Source organism: Mya arenaria, chromosome 3 (genome assembly GCF_026914265.1).
Source record: "Mya arenaria isolate MELC-2E11 chromosome 3, ASM2691426v1".
In the NCBI taxonomy this organism is placed as follows: domain Eukaryota; kingdom Metazoa; phylum Mollusca; class Bivalvia; order Myida; family Myidae; genus Mya; species Mya arenaria.
Genome location: NC_069124.1, coordinates 10,896,514 through 10,912,754, shown reverse-complemented (window position 1 = coordinate 10,912,754; position 16,241 = coordinate 10,896,514). Strand labels below are relative to the sequence as shown.

General features: G+C 36.0%; 1 protein-coding gene across 1 annotated transcript; it reads right to left on the bottom strand.

Annotated features, from left to right (window-relative positions):
- Positions 1-540: 540 nt before the first annotated feature.
- LOC128228473 (heart- and neural crest derivatives-expressed protein 2-like) lies at positions 541-15,519 on the bottom strand. Its single transcript, XM_052939796.1, has 2 exons — positions 14,748-15,519; positions 541-1,290 (listed from the first exon to the last, which is right to left on the bottom strand). Exons 1-2 carry the CDS (start codon positions 15,294-15,296, stop codon positions 1,183-1,185), a joined length of 657 nt encoding a protein of 218 aa, XP_052795756.1. The 5' UTR covers positions 15,297-15,519; the 3' UTR covers positions 541-1,182.
- Positions 15,520-16,241: the final 722 nt, after the last annotated feature.

The window sequence follows — 16,241 nt, the reverse complement described above, 5'->3', positions numbered from 1 at the left end:
GCATTCGTCTTTGGCACACTGACAGAAATCGTAAGTTGCACAACATAAAAACACAGTGTCCAAATAAACTGATTAAAGCAATCCTTTTCTACTAGACTCATGTCGGACCAAGCATGCTTTTGATGACCAGTGGTAATTATCATAGCTTAAAATGCTGCTAAAGTAATTACTGTTCTCCAGTTTCCGTTGGACACGTTTTACTTGGTGTAATAATTGGTGATCAGCAGCACTAATTATGAATGTTCCATCGATGTGAAATATCATAAAAAGCACACTTTGGAGTAAAATTATAACATAAGCCACATTGTACGTTCCTCATTTAAACATAACATTGTTATATCATTTTACTTACGGTTTTATCATTTCAGCCGCCTATACATGCATTTTTAAACTTATAATATTCTTCGCATAGAATACCACTGTCGTAATCCCCTCCAAACAAAAATTAAAAGGTATTTTTGTTATATATATATATATATATATATATATATGATTCTTTCTGAGAACAAAATAACAAGGAACTATATGGTTAGTGAGACAATAAATTTATTGAAACAAGAATACTAAACAATCAACGTGGTATAGACAAAACGTGATTTATAAACACTTCAACAATAACAATAAAGACAACTACTGTTTAAGAAAAACACTATGATTATAAACACTTACGGAGTACATTTGAATAATGTCGATATGCCTATTGTAAATGTGTACAATTTGAATGTACACAATAAGAAACACCAATACCATCCTGCCTTATTTGAACACATATTTCCACACACATGAGACTAGTAGATTGGTCCCTTTCTACGTGGGCTCTGAGGGTCTTTCAGCACTTTTCTGCGTACTATCATTTTGATCAGATGCCATCAAAATATTATTTAAAACTGTGAATAAAGAACTGAAAAGTAGTGACTACAGGGAACAGTATTATTGTAACGGAAAAACATGATTTGTGAGTTAATTCTTCTCCTTCCTCAGCTATTTCACAAAACGTCACCGTGGTCCACCTCCTCTCGCCGGACAGTTTATCGTCGCCATTATAGGCAGTCTTATTGCAACAAAAACATTGCAATCCATTTAACTTTCATCCTCTTACCACTAAACGTTTCTCGAAACCGTTTTGCATTATTTTGCAATAATTAACTGATTAAGTCACAATGACGTCACAGCAGGTGCTCGCTATTCGGATGGCTTCAGCTCCGATGCCCAAACATGTTCCGGCCACCCCGAGCGCTTGTCCTTTTTGGAAGGGGATGGTGACTTGTTCTCGTCTTCTTCTTTCGGTTTCTGTGAAATTCAATGTTTAACTATTATTGTTATTTTGGGTTGAATGTAAAATAAAACCATTTTTGAAAATCAGTTTATAAACCCTTTTCTTATGCTGTATAAAATTGTAAATGTGTAATGTTCCTTATTGTTTGTAATATTTCAACATTTTATATGGTTATAACATACGAACAACAAAACAAAGAAAACTATTTGATGTGGTAATTAATTATTTCATTTTATCATTATTATCAAAATTATAACATGTCGATTTCTATTTCCTGTTGCAATTTTATACAAAAGATGATGTTTATTTTTATTATTTGTAAATAGTGTAAAATAAGAAGTGGTTTATACACTTTTTTGTTGTTACTTAATTTGTCTGTGCACTGTTCCTTATCTTTATTTATTATAAGTTTAAAAAATCTAAAAAGCCAACATGATAATGTAAATATACAAATACCTTTGTATGAAATATTATTATTCTAAAAGAAACAGAAAATCATATTTTTAGTCAAAGCTTAAGAAAAGTGGTATTCAATAAATTACACATAAGCACCAGAATAATTTGAAACAGTTCATTATGAATTATTGTATATCATGTATACATAATTTCATGTTTTCAATTTTTAAAGTATTTGATTGTTTTGTATGCTAGTTGACTTTTGTTGTTGTTGTCATTGTTGTTGTTGTTGTTGCTGCTGTTGTTGTTATTGTTGTTGTTGTTGTTGTTGTTGTTTTGTTGTTGTTGTCATTGTTGTTTTGTTGTTGTTGTCATTGTTGTTGTTGTTGCTATGGTTGTTATTTTTGTTTTGTTGTTGTTGTCGTTGTTGTTTTTGTTGTTTACTTTAAATTTAGTTATTTATTTTTAAGTTTGATATTTGTACAACAATACATTTGTCAACCGTTTTAGTGTTGGTGAAGTAGAGGGATGTTTCTATTGTATTAGTGATATGGTCGAACTCTTTTGGTACCACGCAGTACTGGTATGTCTGATGACGGCTTAGTGCCAAATTAATTGAATTCTGAAGCATCCTCTTCTTGTTGTTTTTATGGATAATTACCAATTACAATGAAACATTCTATGAGTAAAAAAGTATTATTCATAAAAAACGCCTAACCGGAAGAAGAATATTTCATATTTCAAAATACGTTATTCTTACGAGTATTACATCGTTTTATAATTCATTTAGACATTGATATTTTCATCGTCTTCTTAAGATATTAAAATAATAGATATCAGTGTCTGTGGAATAGTTTATGATTGGCACTTCCTTGAAGCTTAAGTAGGAAGCCAGTTTTTGTATAAATCTTGTTCTCCTGCAGTTGAAATGACGCAAAAGATTAATTATGTATCTTTTTCAAAGTTAGGTCTGCACTTAAACTAGCATTCAGTAGTTCCAAAAAACATTTTATTTTCGGATATTTTATCGTCGGTGTCAGCATATGATTCAATTATAAACATGATTTAAAAGCATTTGAATATTAATTTTGATACATTTGAATGACGTCATAAAGTCAAATATTCAATATCTTAATCTAAAAAAAATAACAAGATTCTATAGTGTGAAAGAATTTTTATTTATTTTTGCAGAATCTTTCAGAAATTAACAGAGTTCATATAAAACTAGTAAATAAAGAAAATATAACTACATTCGCTACATTCTTAATAGGATGAACTAAACGGATTGTCGTATGGCTGTTAATGAAGGTCTTTTAACTATGAGTAATATCTACTCCATCCACAACTGCAGTTATTAAAATGAAATACGAGCGTTTCAGCGCGAGTGTATAATCTATCTCTCGACAGTAGTGGGATAACTTTAAGTAATTTGTGTTATGTTGTGTAGGACAATATTCAATAAATAGCTTGCGTATATAAGTGAAAAACGTGGTAATTTATCCAAATAATAGTAGTTATTGCACGATTCAGCTCCGCCTACTGTTAGCGTTCCATTATTAAAGTCAATGTATAGAAAAGAAAGACCCCCCCCCCCCCCCAACGTGGTACAATTTGATATTTAATAAGGAAGTCCCAATATCATAGGGTCAAAATTGAAGTTGTATGACAGTGATCGGGATTTGGAAACTTGAATATTTGACATCACTTTATATTAACACATGGAAGAACGAAAATAGTGTTGTTGTTTTTTTTCAAATCAATATACATACTGTCCGAAAACATAATAACTATAAAGAAAACAGTTTGTTCGCACGATCTAGCGGATGCAGTAGTTCAAATATTTGTACGTGGGCGAAAAATACGATTTTTATATTGCAAATCCTTTACAGAATCCCGCTTTGAACGTCTATAAATTTAGACTAGTGGGTGCAGAGACTAAAATATATATGATGGAAGTAGTTTGCAAATTATAAACAAATGGTTTTTCGGTATTTGTTATGCTTTGCCTCAGTCACACATACACGATTTTACTGCCATTCTTGATAGGACCGATTACATTTTATATAACGTCTGAGACTCTGTGATTCGTTGCTGGACATTTAAAAATGTAAAAACATTTATTTATTCACGACTATTGTTAAACACTGTCCCGAATCAACCGATTCCAGCCGAATTCGTCCCGATTATCCCGTTCTCAATCCGATTCTTATTCGATTTGTCTTTCGCATGGTAAAGAACGACCGACTATATGTCCCGACAGCGTCCCGATGCTGCTGTCGGGAGTACTTGACCGACCTCCACGGACCATTTCCGATCCGTAGAACTCTGTTACGAACGTTCGGACAATGTTACGACATTCTAGATGAATATGGATAGTAATCGAACTTTTTCATTTTTCGTGTCGTAGCGCTGTCTGATCTTAAATGGGGGACAATAATCGGCTTTGTGTGACCACTGCACAAGATTAACAATTCAAAACACGGCAAGCCAATAACTTGTGTAACAGACATGCAAGTGTTTTTGTCACGATTCAGTCGTTGTTTTGAAATTTCACACAGAGTGATTAGAAAAAACCGCAAATTTTGCGTTGCCTTATTACATTGTAAATTTTGAATGCACGTCGGAAATGTTTGTTAAGATCATTAATCTTTCAGTTTAAATATTAGATTACGTATATGATTGATGGTCGATGCCAAAACGAGGATTCGGCGCGTGCGCGTTTTTCAGCAGCCGACATAGTAAGGTTTTGTTTTCCAAGAAATAATGAAAACTGATTCGTGGGGAGATAGTTTCTTATCAATATGTCCTCATTTTATTCTAGACTCCAGTTTGAGATATCTTGTTTATTTTTTACGTTTTATCATATGTCTGATCCAACTGTACGTAAGGTTTCAGTTATGAAATTTCGCTATCAACATCTACTGAAGTTATTTTAGGCTACATTAGGTATACATGAGAAAAGCGTTTAATTGTTATGAATAATCCGCGTAAAAGCATATTACATTGTTAGACGAACCAATGAAAAGATATTGTTTTGGAAAACACTTTTTATACTATATAATAGTACCTAGATCTATATTGGGTTTTTTTAATGTGACACTCTTATTCAATATCAATACATACACATGAATAACAAACATAAATTTTGAGTGATAAACCTGTAACTATTTACTAAACAATGCATTTATGGAAAAAATTTATTACTAATAACAAGTTTGTACTTGTGTATTTAATAGCTGAAAATGTAAAAATATTTAATGATTGGTAAGTGCCAAAATATTTACTGCGATCTACTATAATCTCATTAAAGGTAGAAATACCGTGTTTTCTGCACCTTTCTTTTAAACTAAACTCGGTATCCTTCATAAGAACCATTGTTTTCGACATTTTTTCATCCTTTTTGGTTTATTAAAGCAATTGTATTATTCTGGTAAATCTTATTTAGGAGTAAGAGTGCATCTTTCACATGTCTGTGGTCTCCATGATGCTATTTCGTTTTCTAATTTTTAAACAATCAAAGTAACACTTAAAATTAAAGTAAACACATTTCAAGTCATCCCCGTGAGAACTTGGAGCGATTCCAATGTCGTTCAGTGCAGATGTGCAGCTTTGTTGGTTGGCTGGGCTTATCAGGCGTGTATGTAAAGTTACGGCATGAGTTTTGAAGTTCCTGAATAACATCCAAGTAAATCATGTTGGTTTTTACCCTAAACTATGCTGTTATGTTCTATAATGACGAAATGATCATGAAATATTTCATTATCTTCAGTCAAAATAAACAATATTTAACGGCAGAAAAAAATAATTCCATAATAGTAACTGACTCTAGTTGTTAGATGTGCATTATTATGTTTAACGTTCTTTTTATGTACGTGTATTAGACTAGATTTATAGACGTACGTGGATTATATGTTATTAAGTTTGTTCAAATAAGGAAAACATTTCATGACCTCGAGTTCAACATTGTTTATTCCTCAACCAAGAAGATGATAGTTGTCAGTTTCATTAAATAATCTGAATAATAATATGTACACATACATATATATGCAAACCATTTTGGTAAATTCCATAAAGTGTATTTTATGTATGCATTGCAGTATTGCTTAAGATTTAATGACATTTCATAACAGATCACAACCCTAGAATAAAATTAAAAAAATGATGTATATACATGGGTACGTTGCAACGGTTTGGCTGTACCACTGTTCATACGCCATCATATAATGGTGATACATAGGCCAAATAATGGTCTCCCGTTCGTCCATCCCCAGCTATTGACGTCACGTGGAGATGTTGACATTAACGTCAGGTGATTAACGGGCCGGACTCTCCTAAGTAACCAGGGAGCCCTCGACCACCGACCGCACAGAACAAGTGGCACCACAAATATCGTGGCAAACAAGTTCAGTGAAATACTGGAGTGGTCTTTAATTATTTATTTCAAGTATGTGCGCCATAGACATGAAACAGTTCTCGACCAGCCCGTGCAGTGTCGCGATGTTAAAAAGAGCCTTACTAGAACTGGAATAGTATTTGTTTATTTTAGAACACTGATGCTTCGATTGGTCGAATACAATTAAGTTATACTAAGATAAATTTCGTTGTGGTAAAATACATGATAGATCCATGCGAAGTTCGCCAAAAAAAATAACTTTAATCAATCTTATTTAAACTGTATTGTTGCGTTTGGTTTGGAAAAAATGAGATTAATATATTTGTCCTGAATACAGTTATTCCTAGAGTATATTATGTTGAATGGACACTATCTATAAATATTTTTAAAACGAAAATGTGTTAAAGATGAAACATACGTATTATCTGTTTTCAAATTACTTTGAACCGATAAGTGCATGTAATGGTAAAGCGTTATCTTCAGTAAGTCATGTTGGAGTCACGGAGTGATAAAGCCATCACTGTGCAGTCAAGCCATACTACGTCACGGTGCGGTCAAGCCATAATTCGTCACGGTGAAGTCAAACCATACTACGTCACGGTGAAGTTAAGCCTTAATTCGTCACGGTGCGGTAAATCCACTATACGTCTCGGTACGGTCAAGCCATAATACGTCACGGTGCGGTCAAGCCATAATACGTCACTGTGTAGTCAAGCCATAATACGACACGGTGTATTCAAGCCATAATACGACAAGGTGAAGTCAGACCATAAAAAGAAGCGGTGAAGTCAAACCATAATATGTCACGGTGAAGACAAGCCATAAAACGACACGGTGCAGTCAAGCCATTACTCGTCACCGGCTGGTCAAGCCATAAAACGTCACGGTGTAGTCAAGCCATAATATGTCACGGTGAAGTCAAGCCATCAAAAGTCACTGTGAAGTCAAGCCATAACACGTCACGGTTAAGTCAAGCCATAATACGTCACTGTGCAGTCAAGCCATAACACAACACGGTGAAGTCAAGCCATGATACGTCACGGCGAAGTCAAGCCATAATACGTCACGGCGAAGTCAAGCCATAATATGCCACGGTGAAGTCAAGCCATCAAACGTCACTGTTTAGTCAAGCCATAATATGTCAAAGTGAAGTCAAGCCATAATATGTCACGGTGAAGTCAAGCCATAATACATCCTGGTGCAGTCAAGCAATTACTCGTCACTGGGTGGTCAAGCCATACTACGTCACCGTGTGGTCAAGCGATAAAACGTCACGGTTCGGTCAAGCCATAATACGTCACGGTGAAGTCAAGCCATAATACGTCACGGTGCAGTCAAGCCATAATACATCACGGTGCAGTCAAGCCATAATACGACACGGTGTGGTCAAGCCATAATACGTCACGGTGCAGTCAAGCCATAATACATCACGGTGCAGTCAAGCCATAATATGGCACGGTGAAGTCAAGCCATAATACATCACGGTGCAGTCAAGCCATAATACGACACGGTTCGGTCAAGCCATAATTCGTCACGGTGCGGTCAAGCCATAATACGTCACGGTGAAGTCAAACCATACTACGTCACGGTGAAGTTAAGCCATAATACGGCACGGTGCGGTCAAACCATAATACGGCACGGTGCGGTAAATCCATTATACTTCACGGTACGGTCAAGCCATAATACGTCACGATGAAGTCAAGCCATAATACGTCACTTTGAAGGCAAGCCAAAATACGTCACGGTGATGGCAAGCCATAATACGTCACGGTGAAGTCAAACCATAATACGTCAGGGTGAAGGCAAGCCATACTACGTCACGGTGCAGTCAAGCCATAATACATCAAGGTGCAGTCAAGCCATAATACGACACGGTGTGGTCAAGCCATAATACGTCACGGTGCAGTCAAGCCATAATACATCACGGTGCAGTCAAGCCATAATATGGCACGGTGAAGTCAAGCCATAATACATCACGGTGCAGTCAAGCCATAATACGACACGGTTCGGTCAAGCCATAATTCGTCACGGTGCGGTCAAGCCATAATACGTCACGGTGAAGTCAAACCATACTACGTCACGGTGAAGTTAAGCCATAATACGGCACGGTGCAGTCAAACCATAATACGACACGGTGCGGTAAATCCATTATACTTCTCGGTACGGTCAAGCCATAATACGTCACGATGAAGTCAAGCCATAATACGTCTCTTTGAAGGCAAGCCGAAATACGTCACGGTGAAGGCAAGCCATAATACGTCACGGTGAAGTCAAACCATAATACGTCACGGTGAAGTCAAGCCATAATACGTCACGGTGAAGGCAAGCCATACTACGTCACGATGAAGTCAAGCCAAAATACGTCACGGTGAAGGCAAGCCATAATACGTCACGCTGAAGGCAAGCCAGAATACGTCACGGTGCGGTCAAGCCATAATACGTCACGGTGCGGTCAAGCCATAATACGTCACTGTGTAGTCAAGCCATAATACGACATGGTGTAGTCAAGCCATAATACGACACGGTGAAGTCAAACCATAAAACGACACGGTTCGGTCAAGCCATAATACGTCACGGTTCGGTCAAGCTATAATATGCCACGGTGAAGTCAAGCCATCAAACGTTACTGTTTAGCAGGCCATAATATGTCAAGGTGAAGTCAACCCATAATATGTCACGGTGAAGTCAATCCATAATACATCACGGTGCAGTCAAGCCATAATACGACACGGTGCAGTCAAGCAATTACTCGTCACTGGGTGGTCAAGCCATACTACGTCGTCGTGTGGTCAAGCCATAAAACGTCACGGTTCGGTCAAGCCATAATACGTCACGGTGAAGTCAAGCCATAATACATCACGGTGCAGTCAAGTCATAATTCGACACAGTGCAGTCAAGCCATAATACGTCACGGTTCGGTCAAGCCATAATTCGTCACCGTGTGGTCAAGCCATACTACATCACGGTGAAGTCAAGCCATAATACGTCACGGTTCGGTCAAGCCATAATTCGTCACCGTGTGGTCAAGCCATACTACGTCACCGTGTGGTCAAGCCATAAAACGTCACGGTTCGGTCAAGCCATAATACGTCACGGTTCGGTCAAGCCATAATACGTCGCGGTGAAGTCAAACCATAATTCAGCCTATGGGTGCGGACAAATCTTCAAAAACTCATTAGAATCGTGTAACTCTAATTCGCTTTTACCTATAAATTTCTTGTTTTGTTTTTCCCTCTTTAGCTGTTACATACTCTTGAGAAACACTTTTTTGGCTTAGTTCGTTGTTATTTAATGGAATGCATCTCTTCACAACAAAGTGTTTTTGTATCGTACCATATTTCATCCCCTCTATAAACACGTCTCCAGTTTCAAATATTAACGATAAGCCTATCGGCTAGTCGTATCAAAGTTAACATAGAAGACTGTGCCAGCAAATCAGATAACCATTCAATGTACATTCGTTTCAAGATACTGAAATCTTGCGGGAGATTTATGTGCAAAAATACTCAAGGTGCGTGTTCTGAAAATAATATGGATGCATTTTGTAGCCTCTGCTGATAAAGGTAAAAAGACAGAGGCGAAAATAAATAAAGAAAACCTTGAATGATCTAATTTAAAATTTACTGTCTGAAAAGGCGGCCATTACCAAATCATGAAAAGGGTGATGTTTTGCGACACATTTGGGGGGTTGGGTGGACAAGAAGCGCATTTTCGAACTGTAAGTATTCGATGCAAACAATTGTAACAGACTGGTACAGTGGTTTCCGTAATAAGGAGGATTCATCTTATATTTTCATAACAAAATAATTGGACTAAAAGCATTTTAATTTCAGTTAACAAGTTTCGTGTAAATACCGCATCTTCGAAAATCGTGAAGCATGGCAATAAAGCTAATGGTAAGATAAATCCGATAATTGTCTTATATTTTATAAGCTGAAAGAATTTCAATTTAAATTACATAATTTAAGTTAGCAATCCCGATCACAGCATGACACGAGTCCATATCACGTGTCAAAAGTTAATCTTTACATCTGTGTCTGAGGTCTTCTATGCCTATCATAAAATAGAAAGAAATGTCTATCATTATTTATATTCTCCAACATAAAACCGCTCACTCAAGTTTTTATCGTTGAATTATCGTGGATTCCCGGAGTGATCCCGGCCCCACTAACGGAGAATTAGGGCCATTATCCGTCATATCTTGTAGTACACCAGGAAACAAATACATTCATCGCTGGAATTGTTAATGGGGACATCTTATATTGAAGCCTTTAGGAAATGGTCCCATAATTTTATAATTATATGCATGTGGGCGACACGAGTAAAAAATGGATTTTCATTGCTTCGGAATGTAGAAATATAGTTTAGTTCCATTAAAAGGACTAAGATAGATTATGATAAGTTTTTTCCATGTGCTTCCGATGTCGAGGTTCATGAACTGTAATGTATGGCCATGTTATGTCGTTGTTTGATTCCATGCTTTGTTGTAGTTGATTCAGGTTCTGCTGGTGTTGTTGTTTTTGTTTTTGTTGTTGTCGTCGTAGTCGTTTTAGTAGTAGTTGTTGTTGTTGTTGTTGTTGTTGTTGCTGTTGTTGTATAATTTACAGGCGACGGTAATGTTGACATGACCCCCTTATGATTTCGCCCCAACCAACCACCGCCCCCCCCCCCCCCAAAAAAAAGGTAATATAGTTTTAGAGATTTTACATTATAAATATACGTATGATGGGAGGGAACAACTATTTATGATTTGTGTATATGTTGCAATCATTTAGTGTCAATTTCGGATGGGGTGGGTGGGGCATGATCATAGTGGGGTCATGTCAACGTAATCGCCGCCTGTGGCGTCAATTGAATTTTCTTCCCTTGGCAGTCATTCTAGAATTTCCGGAAGCTACACTGGCTTTTTACCACATGCACATTACGGTTGCTACTGATTTTTTCGCCGTGTCTCCTACCAAAGTTAACATTAAGACTGTTTCAAAAGCTCATTCACTCGCTTCTGCTTTCACCATTTTCATGGAGACAACTAATGCTTAGAAACAACATTAAGTATCCTATTTCGTAACTGGATTTTACAAAATGAAAAATTAGCCGTGATAATCACAAACACGACCTTCATAAAGTCTCCGAACTTTTCAATAAGAGAATATCACATTATGCACACCACAACAAAAATGTGCTTAGCTTGACCCTGTAATAAGGTCCTTAAGATAAATGGGAAAGTTGGTTGGAATGTTTTATGCTCCTTTTGAAATATTCAATTGAAATCATTGACAGGTGTTGATATGTGAGTATAGCAGGCTTTTGTCAATCGCTCAGACTCAGATTCAGAAGTAACTCTGTTTCAAGACAAAGTCCATAGAACAATTTTGGTTCGAAACATCGAAAACTGAGGATAGAAGGTGAGAATATAATAGGTTGGTCTAAGACAACATTTCTTGGCCCCTATTCGTTGGCAATAATACAGAACAGAAAACTACAGCAAAGGTTAATAGAAAGTTAAATTGTATTTCTTATTAAAGTCAGATGGTAAATTGGTGGTAAAACATTGTAAAGCACATGTCATTGTACAATGTACATGCAGTTGGGTTGCACGTAATATTTGACAACCAAACCTATTTAAAAATTAGCTGTTCCAATAAGTAGCAAAATTGATGCAATAACGGTACATTGTACCCTGAACTTGATGTCATGCATATCATTTTCCTATTGTTTTCTATTTTATGAGTATACAATATGAAATGTATAGTCATGTTTTATGTGTTATAGATATGTTATGCTCTCCGTTGTTGGAAGAATAAAATAATCTATCTAATTAGATATTGAAACATTAGAATTGGAACTAATTATGCCCATAACAGTTTTCAAGTTTTGGCATTTGAATACTTTTCGATGTTTATCTTGTAACATACATCTCATGTATACGTCGCATACTTTTTGAGTTGACAAAATATACATTTTCACAAATATCGACATATACTCTCTTTCAAAAATAAAGCACTTTCGCTTAATGCTTAAATTTTCACATGCTCTTTTCATTCTGCAAACAGTCTGGTTGTATGCATGGCAGTAATATTAAAGGGACTCGCCCATTTTTTGTACAATACACTATTTGTCAATGACAAAATAAAGTGTGGCAAATCATTTGTAGCCTTAAAACTAAGATAATAAAGGCTGGAGCCCTTCAGCAAATGTTGATATATGCTCAAATGAGTTCACGAATTTGAATAACGTTAGTAACGCTTTTCAAAAAAAAGTTTAAAACTTAAATTATTCCTCAGCTTCTGCAAGAGTCCTTGTGGGCGAGCGGTTTTATTGTCGTTTTTTTTCTTGACTGCACCGACGTGGGTTTGCTACCGACTAAAAGCATGTATGTTTTATGCATGAATTGACTTATTTTCTGCAATTCCGTTATCAAAAAGTAAAATTAGTATAATATTAGTGTTTTCAGATGCATTACCAAAACCAAAAATGGTCCAAAAAACATGAGCAGTCCCTTTAAAAACAAAATTTTCATGGAATGAGTAATATAGTGTTTCGAATTATACTTATTAAACCAAATGCATGTTGTCGGTCTCTCTTGGAAGATCAATGCATGCACGCCTTCTCTTTTTTATATATTTAATTTCGCTTATCATATTAAACTGGTGAGTATCAATTATTTTGTCATTCACACCCTGACTTATCTAGTAAAATAATTAAAGAAATCGGAGACATAAAAAACAATTGCCAAGCTGTATAAAATTCGTATATATTCGCGCATTTTATAACTTTTATACTTCATTCAAAGAAATGGTGTTTATATCTAAAGCGATTTCTTACTGTGTTTTTTTTAAATACATGAAAATTTAAAATAATAAAACTAATTGAGGATTGAAATCATTATCGGACCTGCAGCTGATTTTATTTACATTTCTATAAACGAGCACTTGACTAGGGTATATTTTCTCACCGTAAATGCTGCCATTAAATTTTGACATTTATATACAAGTTGATAAAAATATCATTTTTCACTGTCTTGGCGGCCCGGCGAGAATTAATGAAGACAAGCTTTAACGGAATTATCGCGGCTAATGGAAGACTTAATTGGTTTCCTGCAACTAGCGATTACCGCGGCATTGCCCCTGATTAGCTCATTTTTTTTTGTAATTGTCCAAGTGCGTTTATAAAATGCGTTCATAATATATGGACCTATTGCGTCTTTTTATTCTTGGTATAAAAACATGCTGTTGTTTTTGCTGATCAAGAGCTTCATTTCTACAACTGACTATAACCGAGTCTCTTTTTATTGAAATTGTTTAAGCACGTTATAAAAATGATTTGATTCGTAATTTTATAAGTGTATAATTTTTACTTGGATTTTTCATCTAATATTTAAGTTGTTCTGCTATTGAATAATGCGACCTTCAATTGGATCCTGAAACTAGCGAACCCCATTTTTGTACAATTGTTCAAGCACGTCGTTATAGAAATTCAACTGACTCGTATTTTAGGACTTATTTTAGTTGTTCTCTTTAAAAGGCGATAAAAAATGGATTCCTGCAACAAGCTTCATATTGCTCTACTAACCCCGTTAGCTCTGACATAGGTTTGTGTTTGTCCTGGTGCATTATAAAAACACACGTGACCCGTACCTATCGCGTATTTACCCTTTACTTGCGTAATAAGATATAGTTTTATTTACAATATATATGAATTTTAGATTTAGCTGCAAAATTGCCTCCAATTAGCCTCAAGTGTGTTTTTACAGTGTCTACGCAAACATTTAATAAATGCACTTAATAATTATGTACGATATAATTTAAGGGGTGGGGGATTAGATACTTATGAAAAACGAAAATTGTTTTAATGGGAATCATGAGTGCGAACCACGGTATGCCCCTAATTACCTTTATAAATTTACGTTTTTAAATAATTGTTCACGTACATAAAGGGGCACTTGATCTTACTTGGAGATTAAGATAACTGTTGAGATTGTATGGGTTTAAATGTGTATAGTTTTTGTTGTTTTTATTGGGGGTTTTATGTAAGGGAATGTGAAGAACTTATGGAGCCCAAAAATACATGTTATAGATATTTGAAGTTTACAACAAATTATTAATTTATAATAATTATGTGAGTAGTATTTGTAATACTATAATGTTAATAGTAATTTATATCCTATTGATATTTTTAACTAAATTTGTTTAACATAAGTAATCGGTAAACTAATGGCAAGTGATAAATTTAGAATTATAGATGTTCTCTTATTTTTATTTAATTATTTTTTACTGTTGAGTTTAATGGGATTCTAACAAATATTTAATTACAGGCAGCAAGTCACTAGTCTAATTTTGTTTATTACATGTCTGGGTTCGCAAAATTATTCTTTATTTTTTTATTCCTGAATAGAATCTTATTCACAATAACATTATGGCAAACACATAATACTTATTTCACCGCAGTTTTATTCTAGGATCTAGGAGGACATCATGCACTCATTGAACGCATTTAAGTCTGGTCACCAAAGCCCGTGCTACACTTCATGTCAAAATTACTTTCTAACTCTAGCGTATTTATGAAAAAAAAACCTTTAATTTAAATATATTAAAATATATCAACATATGTTCAATGTCGCTTTTAAAACAATAGTTATCATTATAGCTCCGAAACCACGTCGTTGGTGCTCAAAAAACTTACATCCGCTTTTCGTATTTTATCCATATCGATATGGTGCCGCTCCCTTTTCCTCGAGATCTCCGCTTTGAACCCCTTTTCCGTCAGTTTGGGGTCATCCTTCTTCAGAATGTCCATCAGGTATGAGATATAGGATATGGCGAGACGTAACGTTTTGATTTTAGACAGTTTCGTGTCCGAGGGCACGTTCGGAATGCAATCTCTGAGGTTGGTAAAAGCATTGTTTAAACTCTGTGTCCGCCTTCGTTCCTTCTTACTTGCGTTCACTTTACGCTTCACACACCGCTCCCCAAAGGGATTCGTGTAGGGGTCATATGGCATAGTTGACATGATGTCTCCGGCCGGGTGACCGTACGCTTCCGGCGACATGGCCATATCCGGTGTTCCACTTAGCACCCAGTTATGAAAGTAGTTCCGATCACTCATATTGTATTCCGGGTAACGCATTGTCTGCCCCGGGTACGGGGACCCGTAAAAATCGTGCGCGGACGTAACGCCCATGGGCCCAGGGTGTCCGTAGCCCGGATGATATCCACTAACACTGAGACTCATTCTGCAAGCTCCTGGGTTATATCGTGTCCTGTTATCTGTGTTTAGTCTCAGAAGCCACAACTCGCCCCTGTATCACATCACCCCCGAACACAGAACCCCGAATGTGTCTGCTAATGTATGTATCAAAACAAGAATCTCTGTTGCCCATCGAAATTATAGTCTTTATACCAAATTTCCAAGTCCTGTTTTTCCTTTAGACGAAAACCAGAAGCCATGGACTCGCCAGGCGCGTGATATCCAATGAAAATAATTCTGGGAAGCGCCTGCCTGGAACTAATACCTCTTAATTGGAATGACTCGCGCAGCGGTTTGCCCACGCAGCGACAAGCTCCGCCCGCGTGAAAGCGGGGACGCCTTCAAATATTACAGAATATTAAGGAATTAAAAATAAAAAATAAGAGTAATCTCTAGTTGTGGGCATTTGGTTTTCCTCTGTTTATTTCCTAAAGAAATGGCGTGTTACAAGTTGTGTAACCCTGTCAGATAGTGTATCATTTGGTTAATTGTGTTCGTGCAAAATAAATGAAAACAAGAGCTCGTAAGCAGACTCAAGCATGTTAAATACATTCCGTTTTGATTTATAGAAACAGCTTTTGACAACAACAACAGCAGTAGCCACAATAACAACATCAACAGATTGATTTAAAAAATACAAACAAACGTAACATTTATTTATTAGAGACTAGTAGCGGCAAATGCTGGAAGGGTGCTAATCCTACTAGTACGTATATACTATTGATACGCAAATACATATTTCATATGCCCTCGTATATTGTTTATGTATCACGATTATTGTGATTATATTAAGATATGTTATACAGCGTATTCAAATTGTGAAATCGTAGGTACAGAGTATAGACAAAAGTTAAGTAATGTTGGTTAAAGTTTGTTAGTGGTCAATATTTCATCTGTCCAATGAGAAGGCAGACAACAATCTCAAGTTTT